At 35.7% G+C, this 27,336-nt stretch overlaps 1 protein-coding gene across 1 annotated transcript in view; it reads right to left on the minus strand.

Annotated features, from left to right (window-relative positions):
- The window catches only part of LRP1B (LDL receptor related protein 1B), a 640,387-nt gene that overhangs the window by 163,899 nt on the left and 449,152 nt on the right, over positions 1-27,336 (minus strand). Inside the window, exons 23-31 of the mRNA XM_048309308.1 lie at positions 22,846-23,043; positions 21,917-22,121; positions 19,363-19,527; positions 18,570-18,814; positions 12,097-12,228; positions 10,684-10,911; positions 7,688-7,862; positions 7,294-7,388; positions 3,576-3,725 (exon numbers count right to left, since the gene is read on the minus strand). Coding sequence (XP_048165265.1) covers positions 3,576-3,725; positions 7,294-7,388; positions 7,688-7,862; positions 10,684-10,911; positions 12,097-12,228; positions 18,570-18,814; positions 19,363-19,527; positions 21,917-22,121; positions 22,846-23,043 — 1,593 coding nt within the window. The remainder of the gene's footprint in view (positions 1-3,575; positions 3,726-7,293; positions 7,389-7,687; positions 7,863-10,683; positions 10,912-12,096; positions 12,229-18,569; positions 18,815-19,362; positions 19,528-21,916; positions 22,122-22,845; positions 23,044-27,336) is intronic.

The following is a 27,336-nucleotide window of genomic DNA, read 5'->3' on the forward strand; positions in this document are numbered from 1 at the left end:
TTGAAAAAGAAAGATGACTGACACTGCTGAGTAGAAAACCAATAAATGAAAGACCCAAAATACAGGAAGATGTGGATTATATATTGTTCCCATTTCCCTCAAGGATAAACCTGACAGTTACTTTGGCACCAACTTGTTTGCTAACATTATTTTTTATGTCTTATCATTACTTTCAATAAGCTCCCGCTAAAGAATGCAATAGTAGGAAGATGTTAAACAGAGCCTGGAAAGGACTAAACAACAGCAAACATCTGAAACAGAAATGGTAACTTCCAAATGGTTTCCAACAGCTAAACTGCAATGCTAAAACAGAGGAATTGAAAGCAATAGAAACAATGGGGAGATTAAGGGGTCGTGCTAAAGGAGAATTCTCATTGCTGGTGAAGCTCTGAACCACTCCATAAGTTGTATTACAAAACAAACCAAAACTTTACTGACTTCACTAGCAGTGTCTATTGAGTTCATATCACAGAACACAACCATGGAGTGCCTAACTGCTTCTCTTTTCCACTTTTGAAACGAACAGAATCAAAGATCACAAAACTCGAGATATCAGAACAGCACAGAGATTACCAAGGCCAACTAAAGAAGTCTTCGTTGGGCCAAGCTTCTCCCAGTCACCACTTTTTTTATAGCTCTGAAAAATCTTCTGGAATGTGAAGTGTAAGATACAGCAAAAGCCACTGGAAACTGTCAGCTCTGTCAGTTTTCTGTGCAAAAGGCTGTCCAGACAAGGGATGGAAGGCATTAGCTCTTGACACAGGCTGTGGGGTTCTCCTTGGGAGTCTCCATGAGCCCATGCTTTCTCACAGAGACTGATAGCAGGGGAAGAAGCTTCACAAACAGCTAAAGAAACTTTCAGAAGCAACAACTGAGGTGCTCAAAGACACATCACTGGTATAAGTAAATTTATTAGAAATTCAGCAATTTTTCTGAAGATCCTTTCTCCTTCAGTGCACCCAGCCTTGGCAGGGAATGGGTGCATGGCAACCAGGGCCATCTCGGATCACATTACCCATCCCATTAGTCCACTGAGGTTCCCTCCACTGTTTCCTTTTTCAGCTCCTCAGTCCAATAAAGGTTCTAGGGATCAACAAGTCACCAACTGCATGACCTGGTGACACAACTGAACACAGGGAGTCTCAAACTACCAAACTCTATCTCCTCTTTCTGCCTCGCTGGAAACATAACCCAGCAATATGACAAGGTCATAAACCAAAATATACCAACAAAGAAGTTGACCAAAGTCCTGCTTTTAGCTGGGGAGACACTAAATGCAAAAGACAGAATAATACAAAAGAAAGCTGAAGATTACAAGACTCTCCAGCACTCAGTGGAACTTAAATCCTACACAACAGTTAAGGGTTTGGGTACAGGTATCATCTCTCTTCAGCCACTGATGAATTCAAATGATAGCTCAGTATATTCAGAGAGGAGGAACATTCCATTCATGTTGTTTTATTGTGTTTAATGTGTTTTTAGGTAAAAGGAGTCAAGAAAATTTAGGAATAGGAGGAAAAATGATGCAATAAACATTGCAATTACTGTGATTCACCTGCTAAAACCTCCTATTAAACTTGTAGGCAAACAGATCAGCAGGGGTAGTAAATTTTCACACACTCGTGCCAAATATTACACTAGAACAAATTAGTCATTCTTCTTTATTTATATATTATTAGTTATGACCATTTATCAATTAGAGATCTCTTATCTGGCTCATACAGCATCGGATTTTCTGTTTTGACCCACTTTACATGCACAAATCCTGCTTATAAGAAGCTGCTGTACAGCCACTCGTTCTTTAGGAAAATAAATGGCATTTATATTACCACAGTATGAAAACCTATGGGAGAAATTAATGCAGAAACTTTTCATGTTTTTCAATCAGCACATACAACGTTGTTGATAAAACTGTATGTGCTTGTATTTTTCTCCAGCAGATTGTTATATGCAATCTCACTGCAATATCAAGCCACAGTTTAGCACAACTAAGACTCCAACACCCCAAAGCAAGACAAACAAACCTTCAAAGTCTTTGAAGGTTTTGTTCACCATTTTTGAGTAGGAAGAATTGTCATCATCCATAAAAACAAAGCATCCTAAACTATGAATATTAGAGGTACATGTGTTTAAAACCTATACAGTAGATATTCTTCCATCTCCAGGTGTGCAAAAATTCAAATACTTTCACGCACTCCTCTTTACATGGTAGCTATAAACTCTTTATTGCCTGTTCCAGAGGGATCATCACTGTTGTAGCTTCTGTGAATCACAGATGAAGACCTGACACCACCAACTCAGTGACAGCATGAACAAACACTCTTTACACCTCCTGTTAAAGACTTCCAACAGCTCCCCAGAGCAAAGGTCATTTATTCAATCTATTTCTAGTCACAATCCAATCAATAAAAGACAATTTGTCCAAATTAACATTCATGATTCCTTCTGACACCAAACCTGCTTGTTTTTATGAAAGCACACATAAAAGCATCCTGTCTCCAACTGATACTGACAGCATTTAGAGTTCAGTACTGGCCAAATATGTGCATAATAAATCTAATTAAGTAATTACCACTTTAAATATGATATAATTTACACCACATGCATAAAAATCATTAAATTTTACTTAATTTTCACTAGCACACAATCTCTATGTACATAATTATTATATCATTAATCAATCAAATAAAATACCTCATAAAAAGACTGGCAGTTGATGAACCACCTGTCCCAACAAAAGGCTGTTTATCAACTGAACTTTCCTTTTTTTAATATCTAAGATAAATGTAAGTAATGAGGTCAGCAATTTGTAGGAAATATGGAAAGTTCTAAAGTCATCTCTAGGAAAGCAGAAACATGAACATAAATTCTGAGTCAGACTAGAATTTCTTACTACACTCTGTCCCAGCTACAGCAAGGGCCAAGAGCTGAAGGTATATATGAGAATAAGCCAATTTGAAGCAATATTTTTATAATATTCAGCGATCAGCAATTAGCTGATTTTTTAAAGAATTTTTCCTTATGCTACTGTTTTTTGGATTTTTCCAATTGTTGTTTTTGAACATAACAAACAGAATATTTTTCTTTCAACCAATTTAATACATGGAATATGAGCAGACACCTGGAAATCCAAATCCTCAACCATCAATTCATAACCCAAGGAAGTCTTCACAAAATGCCAGCCAATCCAACAAAGTAGGAATATTCTGAACTAAGTAGAAGAATTGAGCAGAGCAAACAAATAATGAATAATTCTGTGTAATAAAGAGCATAACAGCTCCTTCTTCCAACATGCTTTACATGTCACTATAGTAAATAAAAGCCATCAATTTGTTACCTTCATTCCATCCATATATATATATATATATGCAAGACTGTATTTGGAAATATACTTGTAATAGAGATTGCAAACTGTATAATTAAATATAAAGAATTTTTCACAGACAACAGTCTCACTCATGAATGTACCATATGTATTATTTACATAAAAACAACAATAGCTTCCTTAAGCCTTTTATATTTCATTATTAATTAGCTTTGAACAATTTAAAAAAAAATATTATCGCTGGACTTACCCATAATGGTTAAAGCAGTGGCTTTTGTTAAGTCTTCTTTCATTGATTCAATTATTTCAAGATTACCACCATCTAAATTGCATCTATTTATGGTTCCATTTCCTGAACTGATCCAGTAAAGCTTGTTCTCCCCATAATCTATCGATAAACCTGTAATTAATGCATACAACTTTAACTGTGGCTTTAACAGATGATACACATTTATTGTTAAGCTGTTTTCATCATGAAGGTGCATTTAAGAAATATATATACACACACAATTATGTTATCTATTCACTCATTTACTTATACTTCCAAAAAAAAAAAATTGAGAAAACCAAACTTGGTCATTTACCATGAAAAAAAATCTATGCTTTTAGAAAGATTTGTGCCTTTTATTTCTTTCAGCAGTTACAGAAATCAGTGACTGACTGATGAAAGCATTATCTGGCAATGAAGAATTACTTGAATAAGCTGAGGTCCTAAGCGAGGTCATTATCAACTTGTAAATGCAAACCAGAAGCCATCATTTATATTCTAAAATTATGAATACACAGAGACTTAGTAAACAAGGTACATTTTGTGATTCAGAACTATAAAAAGTCTGTTCTCTCCCTGCTTAGGATGCTGAAATACCAAAATCTAATCCAAACTTCTAATAAATTTATAGTATTACTTTTCATTTTGCTTCACAGTGAGCTGACCTCATAATCAGTTCTTCGGAGTCAGAAGTGAAAAAACGGTCAAAAAAAGACACTTGCAAAATAAGCTACTAAATGAATCAAGTATATAGTTTTCTGAAAGTAAGAGCAAAGAACTAGGAGATAATGTATTTCAGACTTCTATAATCCTTTAAAAAACGTTCAAGAAGTGGTAGCAGGAGATTTTCCACAGTGAAATATTCTTGGCATGGTAACAATACATGCTATAACAATTTGCTTTGGTGCTCCAGCTTTCCCAGAACTCATGTTAAGTATCCAGCAGCAAGTTGCCAAAAAATACTGTATTTCACTGCATGGGTCAACCTCTAGATATTGTACTGTAGTCTTTTTCATCCTGTACACTGCTTTCCCATGGAAAGCTATTTTGGAAAGCCTGACAGGAGAAAGCAGTGCCATGGGCTGCAGCTTTTACAGCTGCCATCATGTCACTACTTTATGCACGTTGGACACGGCAGAGAAAAGGTGTCTGCTTTCTGAGCTGCTGAAAAACAGCTTCCCAGTCCACTTGCAGGTACTGATATTTCTTTCCTCCCTTCTGCAAGTGTGTCACCAAGGAGGAAACAAGACAGGCTGGAGAGAGGATCTGGAGCTGTGCCTTCAGGAGGGACTCGTCTCGCAGCGTCTCTGCACACACGTTCTCGTGTTTGTACAACCAGCATCCCTCCAAGCACAGAGCAGCACGGATCCTGGAGACAAGCAGCACCTGCAGTGCTTAGCCTAGCACAGGGAACTTCCCTGGGAATATCAGTATGGGTTAACAGGGAATACACTAGCATGAAGGCATCCCTGCTCCAAGATGGGTGGCACTTGGTATTCCCCGCACCTCCCAGCCATGGACCAGCTGCCCACAGATTGCACCGAGATGGGATCTGCTTGTGGGGTGGCTGCCAACACAAGCTATGCAGCAATTGCAGTCCTGTCTTGTCTGGTTTTATACTTCAGATATTCGACTGGTGTTTCTACACCCAGGTATTCCAATTACACAGCAGCAACTGACAGGAAAAACATTCCTATGTCTTTCTACACAGGTCAACCATGCTGTTCTTCCCCAAATACTTTCCACCTATAACCAACCTTTGCAAAAACACATCATTTCTAGTGTGGGCAGAGCATGTTTATTTAGATTTTTTTCAGGAATTGTCCTGTTTTACGAATGAAAATGAGTGGTTTATAGCTAATAAGCATCACAGATACTCATGATGTGTTCTAGTGTGGGTAATTGGCTTAAACCTCATAGCCTACCTGCTAAAGTGAATCTGAGCATGAGGATTGTACAGTATTGGTCTCATTGGATTCAAATGAGCCAATGATTTGCCCAAAGTATAAAATTAAGCATTAATCCTGAATTCCTAAGAACACAGTTTAATGGTACTCCACTGACCAGTTCTTTTATCAACCAATACATGTGTTAGCATTTGAGACTCTTAGAACTGCAGAATGGACCAGCAAGCCATAGCTAGTGTGCACTAGCTAAGATAAAAATAAAAGGCACCATCTGTCATCCTAACAGTATCCGTTCCCAAAATTTCCAAACTACAAATACTCTTGGTGATAGAAAATATTGTAAAATTGACACAAAAATTGTGTCTTTCTTTCAATAGAACTCAAACATAGAAAAAAAAAAAAAAAAAAAATCCATCAGCTTACTTCAGGTCACAGACTGGAAAACTCCCTCGTTTTTTGAATTCTGAAATTATGCATCAAGATAACTAAACACCCCATAAATTACCAGGTTATCCCATTTTAATAAGCCCAAACATTCAAAATTAGTACTACATGAACTAGAGTTTCACTTATGGACAAAGACAGCTTTCTCAGTTAGAAATTAACTATTAAATTAAGGTTTTAAGGCTGCTACTTTCTGGCTCTTTAGAAGGGTTTTCTGGTTCTTAGCACGGGACTGTCGTACTAATGGTAAAAAGTAATTTAAACCATTGAAACTGGCATTTTGCTTGTATTTCAGTTCAGAGTTTGATATTGGAAACCCTAAGCATTGCAGTTTAGGACCTTGTGACCTCTGATCACAACATATTCAGTTACAAAATGTTGCACACAACCTCCTTTCTTAATATTGTTCTAATATTATTGAAAGTGCTTGCTGTTCACCTTAAAATTAGTGGGTTTGCCACTCTTTTTTCTCCAGATAAAGGTAATTGTCTCTTCAAGTGGTTAGACAGATAATCATATCAATAATAAAACAGTTATCAAGTAATTTCTTAGAAATTCACTGAATTTAGGGTGCAAAATGCATGTCATGTTGTTCTTATGTCAAATTTATTGAATTCTTTAAATCACTTTCATTTCTGCTTGCTTAATGCATTCAGTTATAAAAAAAAATGCTTTAAAATAGAATCACTTTATTGATGGGCCATTAATAAGGCAGCAACGATTGACATAACCACTTTAACTCTCTAAAAAATGAAATTATTTTTTGAAAGATACTTGAACAAAACAAAAAAATTACACATAGTAAGAGTTTTTTTTTTTTTTTTTAAAGTGCCATAATTTATCATCAACTATATGAATTCCCAAATACTAAAACTGATGCTAAGTCATGATATGAAATGTATGCTTCAACTGTTGCTTTTTCTCTGTGTGAAAAGTTAAGGGCCAATTCATCTTTTGATCATGCAGCTGAGATTCTGGGGAGGAAGGATCCACATTTGCAGTCAAAGGATCCTCTCACATATATCCATGACGCAGTAAAACCCTGACCTCCACATTTTTTTAACTGTGATACAAAGACTGAGAAATACAGATGGGTTCTCCTTCAGCCTACTGTAATCCTAGAGTTAATAGTACTCCACTAATTCTACAGTAGATTTCAGTTAGAATGGGCCAAATGTATCCTAAATTGTGAAACACAACACTAACGCATGAATGTTGTTCATGTCTTTATGCCTGTTCTTATTACTGCAGATGAAAAACATCATTGTACACTTAAAAATCAGTTCAAAATAATGCCCACAACAAGTCACTATCAATTAAAAAAAGAAACAGGAAAAAAAGGTGTTTACCAACAGGGTCTTTTTGATTCTGAAAGAGAATTTTGCTGTTGCTGCCATCCATGTTTGCCATGTTGATTGTGTTACCATCCGTCCAGTACAGCTTACTGAAGAAGAGAATTAACATATTTACAATATTGCTTTGTGTGCACAGTGTTTTTAAGGAGTCAGTAGTGAAAGCATTCATCAGCTTAGGAGACAAAATGCTCAACTAATAGTTACATGATTTAATCAGCAGCTTTCTAAGGAAAGAAGTATTCAGTCAAGATATTTTCAGTACAATCTTCAAAAATCATGCTTTTAAGTTTGAAAGAAAACAGAATGGCCAAACTTAAAAATATGAATGAAGAACCACCTTCTGATGAGCTTTACTGCAGTTTATTTATTACAACCATGAATACCTTACCCTTTTACTGGGTGAACTGCGAGACACTGGGGTTTATCGATTCCATGGATGATTGAGGTTTTCAAGGAACCATCTAAATGTGCCACATTAATTTGTGTTTCATCAAATTCTGAGCTAATCCAATATAAATTACGTGATATCCAATCCACTGCAAGACCTCTGATACTCTGAGTATCTGCAAAAAAGGGAAAGCAGTTATTTTGGTTTTCTGTCTGGATTATTGTCAGTGTTACAGAAGAAAAACAATTTATTCTGCAGTTTGTTAACAATACTGTGCAATATTCTATTCAGGTGGATTTATTAACTAGTTGCCAAGAATTAATAATCTTTATTTTTCTTCCTGGGCCTGATTCATTTACAATAAGAACACGAAAATACACTGAATATTCACAGCATTAAACCTATTGTCCAAAAATAATAACCAGAGATGCTGAACGTCTGTATTTTATTTTTCTACTTCAGAAAGCATTTACTGTTCTGTGGCTTTCTAAAACAATGCTATCCTGAAATTTAAAAGCCTCCTTTCCTTCTTCAGCTCCATGAAGGCTCAGTACAGAAGATCTGAAGTAAAACCACTAGTCTATAGCATAGTTCTGTAGCTCATAAGTAGTTGTGTCACTGCAGAAATTTACTGGTTTTATTTTTGAAGGCTTTGAAGACTCTGGGTTACTCCCCTGCATTCTTGGATATGGCAAAACATCTGCCAGCCAATGGGAAGCACGGAATGAATTCTTCATTTTGCATTTCTGGTGCACATAGCTTTTACTTTTCCTATAAAATTGTTTTTAATCAAAACACACAACTTTTCTCACTTTTACCCTTCTGATTCTCTTCCCCAACCCACTGTGGGGAGTTAATGAGCAGCTGTGGGGGGCTGAGAGTTAACCTACAGCACCATTATTACCGGAGGCAGCAAGATAAGAATATGATATGAATGATTTGGTAACTTGATGGTCTTCCTTAGCAAGCTGTTTAAAGAAATGTCAATCTGTGTTAATATCTGCCTGAAATACTGGGTGTAAAGTCACTGCTCCATCTCTAGATACCAACATGCTCCTCTGCCCTGAGACAGAACTGGTTCATATTGGCTGGCATCTTTGTCAAGAAGGAAGCAGGCCAAGGGTGATTTAATGATTTCATTATAGTTCATTGTTTATACACATCCTCTGTCAACTTAACATGGTAATTTCCACTGACAGGATTATTGTCCTTGACAAACTGACATGGATGTGGCTGTGGACTGCTTTGCATGGCCATAAGGTTGAGCAGTGATTGGGCATTAGGAAATTTGCCAACTTCACAGAATGCAACAAAGGACACCAAATACATAGTCCTTGACCCATTTTAAATTGATCCCCTGCCCTTCTGGGATTTTTTGGTTGGAGGAACTAGAAAATAAGCATTTCATACTCTTAAAAAGGTTAAGGTATGAGTTGGCATCTTTGTGACATTGGCAGAAGACTTCACCCAACAAGAATCCCACCAGCACGTGCTTACACATCATCTTATAAAAAGTGCAAAAATATAACTGTAAGCAAATGAGATAGTTTACACATAATAAATAGTCTTTACAGTGTTTTGATGTGGCAAAACATTATTTTCTCCAACCTTCATATAATGTTACATCTAGAACTAAAATAAAACCAAAAAAACCCACCAGAAGAACAAAACCACCAAACACAAAAAAACTCCACCACAGAAAAATAATAAAAGGAATATGAAAGAATTCTGATAAACACTCACACATAGAATATTTCTTTTGGTTTCATTAAATTCAGTGATTTTTCTAGAATAAACAATGTTTTTATTCTACTACTATTTAAAAAAAAGCAAGAAATAAGTCCCTTTGTTGGGCACCTGAATACTTGGAATAAAGATCTCTAGGAGGCATTCAAAGCATTGTTCTCATTATTGGGACCAAAAAATATATCTAATTGTTCATAAAGTTCTCTCTGAGACAGCAAGGGAAAACAAAAAAGCAGCCACAGAAAATAAATGAATTCACAGTCTACACAGCCAAATGGGGGTATTGCCGTATTTGTCCAAACATCTCCTAAAGTGTGCTAACATAGAACTAATTTCTTCTGAAGTGACACAAGGGGCAGAGGTTGAACTAGTTATTTTCTGAAGTCCTCAGATAATCAACTATATGGTTTATTTGTTCTCCAAGTCAGAAGAGGTCTGATCTTACACAAATGAGCTATTTCTTTTCTTCCCTACCAAACATTCGTTTAACTGTTGGGGAACCAGTGTTAGCAAAATTTGCTTTCACAGAATCAGCTTTTTTACTATTTTCAAGCAGGTAGGTACATTACAAAGTAGAACAACATGTGCTGCCAGGAGAGGAACTGCCAGTGACTGGAAACAAGAAACAAATGCTACCAAGGACAACAAATGACTTTCACTTCAATACCAGAGCTACTGAAATAGGGTTGAAGCCATCAGATACAGATTTTATATTCATTAAGTTTCTGTACTTACGTACATATTCTGCATAGGTAAAAAAACCACATTACAATCACCAAAATTACCAAGTTGTCATATTGTGGTTTCACCAATGGTGCCACAGCTGAAAGATCTACATGGACTGGAAAGAAAAAATAACCCTGACAGAGCCAATTTCATTGCTAGGTCAACATAGGTAGCCAAAGGACACAGGAAATTCTTCAGTGCAAAGCTATGACAGGACACTGTGCTTCTCCTGCTTTTTAGCTTTATTCTTTCTACCTTCCCCTGACGACATTATCTTCCTTTTTTACCACACATTTCAATCTTGTACAAAATCAATGTGAAATTACATCCCAATTTGTTTACATAAAATTGAATAATGAATCAATAAAGCAAACTAGAATCCTAAAGAGATTTCTGCTTGCTTATTGTTTATCTCAATTATCCAATACCAGTGCAAGGTACACATATGAAGAACTCCTATTTGAGCATGCCCATATCACACCTTCACCTAGAAGGAATTATTTTTACTTCAATGCTATATTTACCTCTTGAAATAATGGTTTCTAAGCCAGTCCCGTTAATGAAGGCACGTTTGATGGTCTGTGTTTTCACATCAGTCCAGTATAAACGTTCCTCAACAGCATCAAAATCTATGACTGTCACATCATCAATGTCAGGAACAGTGAAGGCTGTGATGAAATTGAAATATGGGTTCTCTATGTCCACCCCTCTTATTTCTGAACGTCTTGCATAAAGAAGAAACTTCTTTCTTTCTGTTAGAAAAAGGGAAAACATCATTCCTCACCCTCTTCACAACATCTCTAACAGAAATCAGAATAATTCACTTGAGATCACTTTACAAAGGTGTAAATGATGTTCATGTGAGTGACTAAACATCTCCACAAAACCTGCAGGCGAGTGACACTTGAGAAATAATGTTACAGAGCTTAAGAATCACAGGAAAAATGTAAGAATTCTGGATGCTGGACATGGTTCCCACACCACTAATCAATACAGTCTTATGAGCGTGCAAGAAAAAAGTGTTTAAAATGTTATTTTAAAAATTTTACCATCCTTACCATTCAAATAAATCCTGTTTCACCTGCACATTGTAACAGATATTAACACATGGTATCTCAGGGTAAAAGATTCACTGTAAAAGGGAACTTTTGCCAACAGCAAATGTGTGTGTGTGTAAGCAGTGAAAGGCAAACAGCTGGGAAAAAAAGGGCAAATGGGTTGTTCTAATTTACACCTCTACTATTAAACACTAAAGGCAAAGCAGAGTTGTGTTTTTAATCTCAGAAGTCTGAATGATTGGAGCAAATGCCTGCAAATGAGCAGTAAAAGTAACTTTTTTCCCCTGCAGTATCCTTGACATGACAAAATATTTTCTATTTCCTGAATATTATTAATCAACACTGAAAAGAGTAATTAAGTACAAGGTTTTATAGATAATACACACAATTATTTGACATTTCAAGGGCTTTTAGAGCTTAAAAGTGTGTATTGCAGTTTTTTATAAAACTCCCTCTGCAAGGATGCACTTCTAATATTTAATCTTTGCTTTTTAATCCTTGGAAATGCAAATAAGACAACTCTAGAGCAGGTAGAGATTTAAGCTATTAGGCATCTTTTTGTTATTCCGCTTACCTGACTCAGAATGTTGGGATGATGCACGTTTCAGTACAAAGCTTTCTGTTTTGCAGAGATAAATTTTATGAACACATCACACACACCAGCAGCATAAAGAAATGGCTGTGGCAGCAAATATCAAAGTACCACAGACCTTAACTATTAGAATAGGTCATTGATTCTCGAAAAGTAGATGCTCCTTTAAAATACACCATTAAAAAGCACTATAGAGTTGGTTGGTTTTTTTTTTTTTTTTTTAGATTAATTTGTCCATTGATTGTAAAAAATCAATGCACTTGCCAGGCTGTGGGAGAAAAACTTACCATAACATGTTTTTTTGTCTGAAGACAGTTTCATCAGGTGTGGACAGGCACAGGCAGCACTTCTGTTGTGATTGATCAGACACATGTGAGAGCAGGGGCCTCTGCCCTCGTTAGCAGCACATGGGTTGGAAGCTAAAACAGAATAATTGAAACACAAGAAGTAAAAACACTTTTTAAAATTAAGTTTTGTCAAACAGTTGTGAGAAGGCAAAAAATCTGTTGGAAAACAAACCCAGTCTCAGTGATTAACTGAGATTGTGCTCTAATTGTTTTTTGTAGGCTAATATTCAACTCTAGTCCAAGAAAATATATATATATTTAACTTTTGTTTTGTTAATACAGACACCATTTATAATTGTAACTTTAGGAAGCCACTGGATATAATTTTCCCAGGGAGATACTAATTTTGCAGCCTATTCATAAGATTTAAATGTATAGAATTTTACAGTCCTAATCAAAACACATGGGATTAAAAAAATGCCAATATGATGAGGATCTGAAAAACAGATTTAATTGTGTGAAAGCAATAGTCAAAGCTTAGATTATGAGATGAACTATGGTAAATTCAATGTTTCCTCTCAATTTGATATCCCTACTAGAAAATTAGTTGGAAATCTAAACACAAAGATTATTTGAAAGGGGAAAAAAGAAAACAAAAAACAACAAAAAAAACAACCAAACAAACCCCCCACAAAACCCACAGCTTTCTACTTTTCTCAAAGAAAACCTCTCTTAAGTAAGGTTTTCACAAGTACCTTCCTACAGCTCACTGATTGAATAAGATGTGCTAAAATTGCTTTAAAGAGCAGGAAGAAAGCTGACCAGAGAAGACCTCTTAGTCTTACAAAACCTGGAAATCATTCTTATTATCTTCATTCCTTGTTACAAACCCCAAAGTTCCAGAGCACTGCTGAAGAGACATTTCAAGCATAAACAGAAAGTGACATTGACTCTCCCTTTTGTTAAAAAACCCCCTTTGAAAATCAACATTGATGGAAAGGGAAGTGGGAATGCCTGACTCAAAGACAAACTTATAATTAACAAAACCAATTAGTGTAGAATATATTCCTCTAACATTGTGCTAGGCTGCAGTACGAGTAATTAGATAACCAGAGCAATCTGATGGATGAATTTCCTTACAAAAGAAATTCAGCTCAAACTCCAGCATTAAAATTTGAAGACAAACTCAAAGCTTGCTTCATTGAACCATTCCTTTTTTCACCAGTGCATGCATGGTTCCTTAAATTTTTCCAGCAATTCCTGGACCCTTTAACTAATTACTTGTCTAGCCAGTACTATGGGAAGAAAGAAGCTTTCGAAATCTTAGAAAAACAGGTTAATTACAATTGTAGCCATCATTCTATCAGATAAAATCACAGGCTTTTACTGTTTTCTATAAACTCATCCCATTTGCTCCTTTTAAGCACTGGAGGCCACTCAGCCTTTCCCAGAAACTACAATCAAGGAATGTTTATTTAATATCACTTTTCTTCTATCTATGTTAACACTGTCAGAAAACCTGGGGTGACCTCTTGCAAGAAGTTCACAGCTTCATGTGGAAGACAAAAGAAATTGAAGTAGAAGAAATGACACTGAATTTAACAAGACTCAGGGAGCCTTTCCAGATATTTACTAATAGTGCATTAATAATGGTAAGCCACCTATCCCTATGAACTATACATTGGAAAGGAAACACAACTTAGAGTTTTGGAAATATTTTGAAGGAGATCACAGAATCATTTCTGTTGTAAGAAATGTCAGGAGACCAGCTAGAGAGTCAACCTCCTGCAATTTTTGGGCATTTTTTCCACAGGTGCTGCGAGATGGTAAAATTTGGTCCTTTTGTAGCATTTCCTTCCATTTATTTACCAATACAAAGCAGTAATTTCTGTGGAATTTCAACCTCTCTGTATGCATACAACCATCTGTGACAAGAATTTACTTTGGATTAAGAATAATAATCCCTGTCTTGTCTTTCTATGCAAGAAGTGTGTTCTGTTCTTCTCCACCAAAGTTTCTGTTTGAGCATGGAATTCAAACAGAAGAACAGATAGAAGAAAAAAGTAAAAAGCATGCTGGTTAATGTTCATTTTAAAGAGTGCTGTGGCTCAAGTGTGCTCCAAGCATCCGAGAGGAGTCACTCCAATGCATGTACTGTTCACAACTCCCTCCGTATCATACAGAACACAAAACCGGTGGAATAAAAGGTGTTTTAAAGCAGATGTGTTTCTTTCCACATGAATGCACAACTCTAGAAACAAAGTACCATAATCTAAATATTACTTTTAGCAATACATATTTATATATTCCTTTCTTGTTCATACTGCATTTACTGAATAACAGCTAAGCCTGCTCTTTATTTCCTAATAAAAAACTAATTCTCCTGAAGGCATGTTGTTATTGCTCTGACTCTCAAAAATTTGGCTTTATTTCCTTGTGCTCATTCTAACTCTTCTATTTCTATTCTGAATGACCTCATATGCATTTGTTACTCACCTTTTCCAAGCCATTTAATGATTTCACAGACTGCCACTACACAGAATCCTGTCTATAACTGGTATTTCAAGCAGCATCAGCCAACCTGTCCTCAGACCAAAACCTTTCACATACTCTTGATCAGCCTGTCAAGCTTTCTTGATGTGCTGTATATGATCTGTATACAGTGTTCAAGCTGTGGGAATGATATGGATTTATACAGCATCACACACACAGTTCACTACCTGTGTTGCTTTGCTCCTTTCCTAATCATTTCCACCAATCTGTTTTCCTTTTGATCACAGCAAGCCACAGAACTGGCATTTTCCCCGACTGGACACCCTTTTTCATTATTTAATTGATTTCCACTGCTGATTGTTTGCCAATCTATTTCTCTCACAGTGCTGTGCACAGACATACACGTCACTGTCATCACCTTCCTTCTTGACTGCTCTCCAAAACTTAATTTAAACAAAATGCTTATTTTTCTTGACCAGTAACCCTTAAAAATAACCCCCTCAGACATTCCATCACCAGCTGACAAATGAACACTTACTCTGACAACCTCTCAGTATGCATTTCCTATGGCCAACTTATCCCCTTGCATTAACTTCATATCGAACTTGTCCCTTCGTGGCACCAGATTTCAGCGAGACAAAGTTTGAGCTTCTATTTTAATGGGGCACAACGTGCTCAAATTCTGCCTACACCTCCAAATATCTGCACTACAGTCACATCAAAAAGTCCTTTCAAATTGCTGACAATCAATTCCCACTCATATTTAAAACCAGTTCCAGATCTAATCCTCTGCTCACTGTCAATACTTCCAATAGAATTGCTTTCCCTAAGGCCAAAGTAGTCAGCCAATCCAAGTCTTCAAATTGCCTGATTATATCTGATTATTTTAGCACTTATCTTTGAAATTTGCAGGTCAGGACTGATCAGATATATAAGTTCTAAAGTAAATATTTTCTCTAATTATGCCGTTTCAGTTTTTAATCATTCATGTCAAAAATTAGTATAAAAATTTACATATTCACCATGAAACTAAACAATATTCTTAGAAAAAAGTTGACACAATTCTTGATGAAGCTCAGAAAAATATAGTTTAGTATATATATAATAAAGACATAATTAAAATTATAATATATATTTTAGTATATATATTTTGCATGATTTATAATACATATACCATACTTTCTGCTAGTTTTGAAGTAAAAAGAATGCATAGAAGGTTGAGATAAAATCTCAAACTAATAAATTTTTTAGATCTCCCCATCTTAAACTACATTTCTGTAAGAATTTATTTGTTTTAAACAGCTGGCAATCTGAACCTCAATAGAATATTGTAACAAAACAGTGCTATGAAGTTAAATGTTCTTCATTTTTTAATTACAATACAGCCCAATGGTACCATTATACTTTTTATGTAACAGTTATTGTACTGCTTGTCCTGATTTTTAAATAAAAAATTCATCTGCAGAAATAAATATAATGTCATAGCCATGTTTGATTTTTTTATTTTAATTCAAATTAATACCCTGGAGAAATGCCAAAAAAAAAGAAAAAAAAAAAAAAAGGAGAATGTGTGAGAAATTCACAGCTTTGTAAGGGTTTTCAAGCTGTGATCCTCCCAAAGCTCTATATTTACCCCTCTTATCATTATCCTCAGTAGAGCACTGATACAACTTCTCGTGACTAAAACAGACCCTGTTCTTTGCAGCAAGGGGATTTTTAAAATACAACGGTAGTTGAAAAAAAAATTTTAAATCTTCCTAGAAACCCTGTGTCTGCCATCATAACAGCACTCCTGACAAACAGCTTTGATTCTGGGAAGATGAGTGGGCCTCAAGCTCGTATTCCTGAGAATATTCTGCATTAGGGGAGAAGCCTTCCACAATCCCTGTGGTTTACTGACAGCTGAACTTATCATCCATACAAATATCTCACTCTAACTGCGCTACCTTAAATTAGCATCTGTCCTAGATTGACTCAAAAACCGTGCCTTTAGGCTACAAGAATTTATTTAGCTCTGCTCTACTTCATTTCAATCAAAATAACTTGCTTGATATATATTAAAAGGCAATAAACTTTAACCCACATAGGTGACCCAGATGTAGATCTGTGGAGATGAAACTACAAAATGTTCATCCTTCAGTGCTCTATTCAAACTGACACCTTGCAGTGTGAATCTACTGTTAATTTTATCTTGGGATTCTAACCTGCACGCTCTCTTGCTCATTTATTGCAAAATAACCACAAATTCAAAGGAAAAAAATTAAGAAGTAATTAGGCAGTATCATCATTTCTTTAGCTCAAATAAAAAGGTACAGGAGATTTGGAGAAAGAAATTGATTCTGCTGGAAGACAGTAATTTAGAGCAAACGTAGAAGGCCAATAAAAAAATCAGAATCCGGCGTTTTCTACATCATAAAAGCTGCAATTACACAACTTTATACTTGAACTTCTTGATTTTGACAAAAAAAAAACAACTGAAGACTCTTCTACAGCTTTTCCTTGCCTGGAGGCCAAGATATCTGTGACTGTGGAATACTGACTGATGTCTCCCTAGGCTACAGAATCCCTCCAAAGATGCTGCCTGGCCCCAGTCCAAACAGAAGAGAGTTGTTCTTTTTCTGACAGCAAGAAAAGGCAAATAGCAACTGCACTGCTACTCTAGAAACACCAAATATGGAACAGAGTTCCTTGAATCCCAGAGTTCAGGAGCTGACCAATTAAAAGAAAATTGCCAAAAAACTCTAAGCAAAAAAAACCACCCAAAACGCTGAAACAAAACAAAAACAAACAAACAATATTAGAAAGGTGTGTGCAGAGATGTGAATTTACTCCACCCCTATTTTATCTGCCTGGGCATAAATATTATCTTAGGAAGAAGTCAGACAGCTTTTTAGACTAATATCCTGCTCCAAAAAGCAAATTCTGAAGAGTAAGGGAAATGAGTGGCTTATTTCAAAAAGTGATGAAGTCGAGGAGACTTGACATCCACTGAAAGCCAGTAATGTTCAATATACATTCATTATTATTTTAAAATAAAACCATCAGGAAAATGTATGCTGACAATATATGTCACATATTGAGAGGTCACAGTTGTCACCACTCTTGGACACACTAACTAACAATGAGCGGTATCCATCGCTTTTCCTTTTTTCCATGTGCTATTAGAGAACATTCTTCAAATCCTTTGCCTTCTAGTATGCAGGGAGAATTTTACTTGCTGGTACTCATTTACATTAGAGCTTTAGCCATAGTTTTCTATGTATAACTAATGCAGGCCTTGGTTCCAATACATTTACAAAGCCATCCAAAATTGTTAGGATTTGATGTTTTCAAATCAAAATTGCTCAGGACCTACAACATAAAAGTCTAAGTGGCTTACTGAGCACTACAAACCCCATATGAGAAGAAAAAAAAAAAAAAGTAATTTCTCAGTATTAAAAAGAAAAACAAACAGCAGCAAGTATAAATGAGATGAATTCAGAAGCAGTTTCTATTAACATCAACTTCTTGCCAGGAAAGTTAAAATTTATCCAGCTAACATGGAACATTCTGTACCTAATTGGTGGTCATCCTCCAGAGGTATTTTTTACTTTCCAGTATTTATGTACAAAAGAATCACTGTCTTTTGTTATATCTCACAAAGAAAAAAAAAGACTTTTTTTCAGCATTGGTGTTTTACATGGTAAATCCTAAGCTATATATAAATATATATATATATATATATATATATATATATATATATATATATATGTACCCCATAAAAACTTCTGCCACATGGGCTGTGTGCACCTGACTTCATCTAATGCTGAATACAACAGCTCAAGGCAAAATCATACACAGACATTTATGTATAAAAAGAATACAGACTGCCCCCCCTCAGAGGGGGAATAAATAATTATTCTAAAAATAATACAGATATTTATATCTAAAAAGAATACTTATTTCCCCCATCAGTAATAAGTTATTCTATAAATATTCACCTTGTGGCTGACGACTTGGATGATATATCTGCAGATCAAATGGCTGAGCGCTTGTTTTTTGTATTACACTGACATTTTGGCCAGTCCATTTATTGGCTTTGGCGAGGGTATTGGTCCTCCAATCTGTCCAATATACTTCACTCCCATACAAAGAAACAGCAAAAGGGTGAGAAAGATATTCGTGACCCCGTATAATCTCTATCATGCTGGTTCCATCATACAATGCAGAATAAATGGCATCCGATCTACAAGACAACCCCAAATTTAAGATTACATAAAAATAAAATAAAAAGCACACAACCATTATGACACTGGGCAAAACATGTAAAAAACCTTACTCTGTAAGTGTGGTAAGGCCAAAGAATTTTTGCAGTACAATCATTAACTTTATAGATGATTAATTCATATTATTTATTTAAGTAGACATATGAAATACTGGTTTGTATAATGCTTTAATTTACCTGCACACTGTGAGAAATACAACAGAAAATTCAATTTTCTTTCAGATGAACTTAAGAGAAAAAAAATAATGAACTAACTTGGGCCTTCCATGGATGAGTGTCAGGGAAGACATATGGGAGCTGCTCTCTGAGGCACAGGGAGCCAGGACCATGGGTGATACCACAGCTGGCAGGGTAATTAAATAAATGTACGTATTTCACACGTGCATGCCCAGGGCTCTTTATGTGCATAATGTCCATAACTACATTCCACTTACGCTGCAGCTCGCATTCCTGTATGGAGGAACAAGGATTTCTCAGTGACAATAATAAGGATGCTGTCACCACTTTACCTGGCATCTGTCCACACTATTCTTTTTTCAAAGTGATCCACAGTGAGGCCGTTGGGCCAGGCTCCAGTATCCATATCCTTGTAGATGATCTTCCTCTCTGCTCCGCTCATGGAAGCGGATTCAATGCGAGGGAAATTCGCATCCCAGTCTGTCCAAAACAGAATTCTGGTGAGAGGAAAAGGAAAAGAAAGAGGACAGAAGAAAATATTAAAGCATGAAGGAAAATCTGAAATGGTTTATGAGACGACAGTTGAAAAAAAAGGTTCAACCGTTTACATACTTTAAATGAAAGGACTAAACATGGATCAATTTGGGCAACTTTATAAATTCCTAAAGTAATAGGATGGAGGTGATATTTCATTATTAGTGTTAGAGACATCATGAAAATTAAGAAGTTTTTTAAAGCTAGGGGTTTAATAGCATTCCTTTTTTCATGTCCATTTATACAGTGGCAGCTTGTCTTGTCTTCCCTCTGTAATTAGAAACCCAGCTCATTAAAAGAAATTATAATGAGGGCCTTTGAAAGCAACCCTCGGATAAGAAGGATGGGGAGGCGAGAGTGGGAAGCAAGGTGATTTGAGGTGGCAGGGATCAAGGAACAGGCTAAACCAGAGATTTTTATCTACTGCTAAGTGTTCCGAAGACCCCTGGATTTTGGTATGTCACTAATGAATCTTTTACAGATTACACTTGCTAAAAAAACTTCCAAGCCAAGTTGTATTGTCATCTCTCTCAGTTTTATACCATCTCCAGTGTTTTTCTAACAACTTTCATTGTTATAGCCAAAGAAGTGTCTTGTTAAATAACAGAAGCAGCATCACCAAGAAGGCAGAAATAAACTCTTAACTGTTCTTAGCTTACTGAATTTTCAACAACATACAGACTTGTTAAGGGAAAATTATACCTTTGATAGGAAAACTTGTGATTAGTTGTAAAGAGTTAATTGCAAACAGCCAGAGTGCAGCAAGACTTCTGACAAGTTTTTGTATTTCCCACTAAAAAACCTTCAACCTTAACAGCCAGGGAGATTTACAGGATGAGCCCACTGGTGCTGTTCACTTGTCTCAGTGCTGAGTTTCTGTTTGTGCAGACTGGGCCAGGAATGTGTTTATCCACAGATGTTTATTTTGCATACATCTGCACGTGTGTGGACTGAGAACACCTGCTCAGCCCCACTGCAGGCTGGAATGCAGCTCTGACAGCTTTGCCTCCACTGGGATACAGGATTTGTGCAGTCCTAACAAAACCCTTTCCCTTGAATCACCTGTGTTTATTTGTATTTATTTGTGAAAGGATTGAGGCGATATTCCTGTGTATGTTTAAAGATTTTTCTTTCCTGCATTCTAACATAAAGCAGCATCAATTGCTTCTAGCTCTTCAAAAGGCAGATTAAGCCTTCAGTTTCAAGAAGAGGGGTGATTTCATTTTTTTCTTCCACCCAACCATTTAATTTGAACAACTTCTCTGCTGATTCTTCTGCCAAGAGGATGCCTCTTTTTAAAGATCTTTACAGATAAGTGATGCACTCTGTAAATAAGCTTTCTAGCACCTCAGTTGAGAGGGCAACAGCCTTAATCATTAAAGCATGTAATTTCACAATTTAGGTCCCAGAATCTGTGACCTTTATCAATTCTTTTTTTAATGTTCAAAGCTTTGCTTCTGAGAGAAATATTCAGAGAAGACACATGAAATAGCAAATTCCTAAACAAAATTAAATATCACGACTTTGAAAGCTAATAATGCATGTTATTTTTGGCCACATTTAATTTGTGGTTGGTAGTTTGTTGCTTTTGTTGGTTTTATTTGTTTGCTTTGTTTTCCTCTCTGAACAATAACTCTGAGAAGAGGATGTAGTTACTGACTATACCTAATATTCTGGTTTATAGAATACCACTAATGAATAGGTAGAAAAAACACTGACAGAAGCTGGCAAGCACTATCTCCACTTTAGAGATGAAAACCAAACACATTTACCTCACTCAACCATTAGGCTTCCAGTAACATCTAAGGTATATTTTTATAGTCCCACCAAAAAAAACCCAAACAAAAAACCAAACCAAACAAAAAAACAAACAAAAAGCCACCCCAAAACCCCTTGAAAAAACAAAACAAAACCTTAAAAAAAACCCCCAAACAGACAAAAAACCCAAAACAAACAAGAAAACAAACACAAAAAAAGTCCCAAAAAATTGGTCTTTAAGTGAGAAGAATCACCTAAATCTCTCAACTTACCACACAGAAGGGTGAGTCCTGTTATTATCATCCACATTTAAAAAAAAAAAAAAAATGAAATACCAACATGTCAAGGTAAGTAATTTGCCAACAAACAGATCCCCAGATCTCCTGATCTACCATTTTTTTAATCCTTTTCACTCAGGAAAAACACACTAATAATGGATTGTTTATCACTCAAAATAGACTTTCAAGAACTATCAAAGTCAAGTTAGAAACTGTAATGCACAGCAAAAAAAGGAAATGAAATAAATATCACATTTAAAGGTCTTTAAAATACTTTGCAACAAGACAAAGTAATGTTTTTATAATTTTTAATTACCCATATCTGGGATCCAAAGCAATAGCCCTTGGATGCTCCATAGCTCCAGCTATCAGTGTTGTCCTCAAAGTGCCATCAAGTTTTGCTACTTCGATTTGGTCCAAATTGCTGTCTATCCAGTAAATGTTTCCTGCAATCCAATCTACAGTCAGACCTTCAGGGGTGGCCAGGCCATGTTGCACCACAACCTCAATGGCACTAACACCTTAAAGAGAAAGAAAAAAAAAAAACAAAGAAGGAAGAAAACAAAAAAAACCAAAACAAAACAAAAAAACAAACAAACAAAAAAAAAAAACAAAAAAAGAAGAAAAAAGATTCTTAAAGAACTAATGTAGAGACTGGTAGAGTGAACATGGACATGCAAGTTTATCAGATGTTCTTGGAGTGAATTCTGGATTATTTGGGGTCTGCCTTTTAGATGAAAGCACTGCAGCATACCCTTCAACAAAGAACATTTTGTAAACGCTTTGGTATATATTATGAGATTATATTGAGTTATAGGCTGTCATTATGTCACCAGAGCAAAGAAAAAGCTTTTCTGGATGCTATAAAAGCAGAATCTTTCACCTCCTGAGAGGAGATAATTTTTCAGACATCCGATAAATTCTTATATTTTTTTAATAAAGTGAAGATAAATTGCAAAAAAATGAAATAAATCAATATTGCACTCATTGGATCAGGAAGAAATACCAGCCCTTTGCATTTGCCATTTTCTTCCCCCTGTAGAACATTGCAAAAGGAAACTTTGATAACAAAAGTCTTTCTTCTGGCTAGACATGAAGTACAACCTAGATATACAGCTTTTCAAAGGCAGAATGCCATCATAAATTCTGTTTCCGTGAATGGCAGCTCAGTTACGACTGATCAGGTCTAACACTCTGTAACTGCAGGTGTTCTCACCGTTAAGAACATAAAGATTAAAGCCATACCTCCAGTATCAGAGAGCTTGCCTCTGTAAATTTTGTCCTCTACCACATCTGTCCAGTACAGTAAACTCTGGCTGAAATGAAAATCGAGGGCTATTGTATTTCTCAAACCAGGAACTAAGAGGCTGTAGTCACGCTTGTGAAGATCGATTTTTCTGATCTCATGTCGAATAGAAAAAATTATGAAAGCCTCAAATGGATCTGGAAGCAGAAGATTAAACATGTCAAAGGAATAATAAAAAAATTTATTGTTATAAATTGATATAAATGACAAGTGGAATATGAAAAACAGAACACTTTATCAGGAGAAACAGATGATTAAAACAATTCATCTTTAGATAAGGAGTCTTTCAATTACTTTTTCAGTCCAACAGACTTCTTAATTCTCCCTTCTAGCATTATCTTTGATCCTAACTAGAGATATTAGACATTAAATTTGGGAATATCAGACTCAACTATTGAACTGTATTTTGTAACTCTAGCACAATGAGGCCATAATTAGACATTTAAAAAGTCACATTACCGAATTTAAAATCTGCTTTTCAAAAGGTTCTGAAAAAAGGAACCATTAAGATATACATTGTTTCAAAGGCCAATTAGTGAAACAATTTACTAATATGTAATCTACCTTTTGAATATACAGTGTAACTTGTGTTTTCAACTGAAGTGCTTAAGAAAACCCCTCATGCCAAACTAACAAGAAAATGAACATTTTATGTACTTACTGATACATGCCATATAAATCTAGCTACCAATGACCTCCTCCTTCCATTGTTAATCAATTAATGCTACATGATTTCTGCCAGTGAGTTTATATCAAAGTGAATATCTGTAAACACATTCAGCTTTGGTCAACCACACTATGAAACTGATTTTTTTATTATAGCTCTTACATAAAGGAAAGGCTTTTCAAGCAAGTAGCTGTGTTAATAAAACAAACAAGGAAGCCAAAAACTGGATTCTATAAACTGTTGAATCAACTCAGTATAGCCACTTTGATATTTTTTCACTGGAATCTTTTTCTGTGGGGAAGTAGTTGTTGCCCTCCCCCATCCCGAGTTCCTTCTCCTAGAGTGAAACACAGATTGTACTGGGAGGTTTGTTTTCCATACAATTAAACACTCATTTATGTAACAGATTATTGGCAGTTTATGGCAATAGGCAATATTCCTGCTTCTCAAGGCTCCTGAGAGTCTCTGAAAATACTCAGTTTATCTCTTGCTCATTCACTTGAATACTTCACTGTTCAGTTCCTCCTGCAGCTCCTCTTCTCCTGATACCCATTGCACACACAGACTAAATTATCTGTGATGTTTTAAGCTAATCAGGCCCCTCAGCAGAGCTGTGTTTCTGCTCTTGAAGCACTTGTTCACAATTTGGCTTGAACTTTCCAAATGAGCTTCCTATTTGTTAAAGCAATGAATGGCTTTCTGCAAAGCCAATTTTTCAAAGCTCTGCAGTGGTTAAATAATTTAGTGCAGAACAGGATCACTGACATTAGCAGCTATTTCACAAGCACCAGTTATCTGAACTTGAGACACACTTTAATGGCACTTCCCAACTTCTGATAAATTGGCAGCTATTATGCAGGAGGCTATTGACCTACAGGGATTTTTGGCAATTCCAGTGCATAAGAACAGAAGTCATAATCATCACCAGAAGCTTTTTTTGTATTTTTCAGTAATTAACAACACAACGAGAGAAAAAGAAATCTAATAAATGTGTGCCATGTTGGAGCATTTTTTTCATTCAAAGTACAGGAAGTACAGCTTAAGATAAATAACCTACAGTGAAAATGATCCTTATGAAAAGGATTGAAGTTCAATGGGATCTTGACAGGATTTACAATTGAATTAAACACGACAAAACCCTTCCCCTAAGCTTGGCTGACAACAGCCTGCAATACTGTACCCTCCTCCGAGCACACCTCTTAAAGAAGAGTGTGAATCAATACACAAATGCAAGAGGAAATGAGCAGGTGTTCCAAGAGGTCTAGAAATCATGGCCTGCAAGGGAAGAATGAAAAATCTGGAACTGCTTAATCTCAAAAAATGGAATAAGATGATGACTGGAAGCACATAAAGTTCTCTTAAGACATAAAAGGCTTATGAATTGAAAATGGGAAAAATCCTGTTTTCTGTATAAATGATAAGTAGGCCAAGGATTAAAGGCTTAAACTGGACCAGGAGGACTCAGAAAGACCAGAAAAACAAAAATCTTCAGGAGAGTGAGGCAACAGAACACCTCACCCCTGGGAAACTTGGAGTTTAGCACTAAGGGTGTCCTGAAGGTTTTGGAAAGCAGATAAACAGCAGCTGTATTAGCTAGTCTTTGATCTTCCTTCCAACCTGATCATTCAATTGCTCCATAAAATCAGCTACATTACAGTAAATTGGAATTTTTAGGCTCAATCAAATTTTTTTTTTTTTTAATTATGCTTCCATCACCTGATAAACTCAAAATTTGATGTTATTTTCCTGATTCCTCTTTTAGAAATTGAGACCAAATACTTTTTATTCTGCAAGTTGACTAAGAGCATTTTTGTAAAATCTCAAATCAATATAATGGTTATTGATTACATTCTTTGAAACTTTCAGGAAAATTAACTGTTAATTTATTAGAGAAAAATCATACATTTCTGCACTTTGTGATTTCATAAATGCCTCAAACTTTTTTACCATAAAGGTTAGCATATAAAATATATGATGCAAACAAACTACATGAAAAGCTGTAAAAAAAGCCTCTGATAGAAGAAAACTGCCTAACCAAAGCCATCAAAAAAGTGTATAAAGTATAAGGCTTCACACTTTCCAGTGGGTTACATTGAAAATTCTTTCTTAGGAAAAATTCTGACTGAAGCTTACTGTAACAACAACAACAACAACAACAGCAGCACAGCAAGCAATCTACACTGAGCTTTTATGAAAATTACCTGCAACAAAAACAATAACTTCACAAAGATTCTGAAAAAAAACCTTCATTAAAAGAGTTTTACATTGCTCAGAGAAGATTGGACTATTTCCCCCCCCCCCCCCCCATTTTTAATATTGAAAGGTATCTGGAAATTATAACAAAATTGAGTTTCAAACCTGCTAAGACAGATCAAACAGACAGACACACCATCCTCTTTTCTAAACATATACATAGATATATATGAAGTGATATAACAGAGTTCCTTCCCACTGCTTAAGAAAAGGCTGACAGTCAATTTTAAACTAAGCAAAGTGTTTCTGAGCTCATCTAACATTTATTTTACCAAAGTCTGAAAGGTTGAATGTAAACATGAAATCGAAATATCTTTCAAGTACAGGTTGTTTTGGTTTTTTTTCTGAATGCTTATTATCATTTAAAAGAGCAAGTGCAATATATCAGCACAACTTATTTTGAAATGTATTCCAAGAGAAACCAGGAACACGAGTATGAAAACATATAATTTGTATTGGCTTTCTATTTGAATAATGGGGCTCTGTAACACACTCTTAGTTCAATCAATACAAATTCAAATGTAAAGGAAACATTTAGTGTTTGGGAAGTCAGTAATTCAACAACACTAGAACTGCAAGCAAATGAGATGAAAACAAGAGGCGTGGAAAGTAAAGAAACTCTGGAGGAGAAAAAAGACAACACTTAAAACCCTCAAGAAATGAAGACAAAATAAGCAGGAAAAAGAGAAAACGGGGAAAACTAAGAAAGACTTTGAAAGAGAAACTAGAAAGGAAAGAACTGCTCAATTCAAGCATTTTAGTTCTATATACTCATCATCCTGTGACACATTAGATTTCGCTGGCAATTCATTAGATTTCTCTGACAAACACACTTTTTGATTCTGACTTGCAATCAGGAAAAAAACTTCGAATCCCATAATTATTGCATTTTCAGCACTCGGATTCCCATTCTAATGGGCTCACAAAGAAATGTTTTTACAATATTCTGAGAATGTGCTGCGCACTAACTGCACACGTCATTGCTGGGTATGTGTGAGATGCTTCCTTTCCATAGGAAAATGCCATTTCAGACAGAAAAAAAAAAAAAAAAAAAAAAAAAAATGGCTGAAGGGCAATGCTCTCATTTTCTTCTGAGTAATTTCTTTTTCCTTCTGGAAAACAGATCAGTCACAGTTCTAATAGAACACACACCTACTCCTGGTTCAAGGCATTTTAAATCACTACGGCTGTTCTAAGAGTTACTTCACAGGTGTTATTGAAATAGTAGTTTGGCATTTGGGGGACAGCTTATCTTCATAAGGTCACTTTGAACTTTACTTGCAATAGTATTACATAAAAGTTTTTTTTTCTTTATTCTAAGTTCATTCAAGATTTCAAGCCGAGAGACTTAAATGATGGGGACATTTTCAGTCTCACAGCCAACAACTGAAGTGTCAGAGGATCTGTCCTCCAGAGAACTTCTCGTGCCTTTTGAATTAAATAAACAAAAAAGAGCCAAGATGATTAGTGACTCTAAAAGCACATATTTAATATGGAATAATTTTGTCAC

The sequence above is a fragment of the Corvus hawaiiensis genome, chromosome 7 (assembly GCF_020740725.1).
Source record: "Corvus hawaiiensis isolate bCorHaw1 chromosome 7, bCorHaw1.pri.cur, whole genome shotgun sequence".
Lineage (NCBI taxonomy): Eukaryota > Metazoa > Chordata > Aves > Passeriformes > Corvidae > Corvus > Corvus hawaiiensis.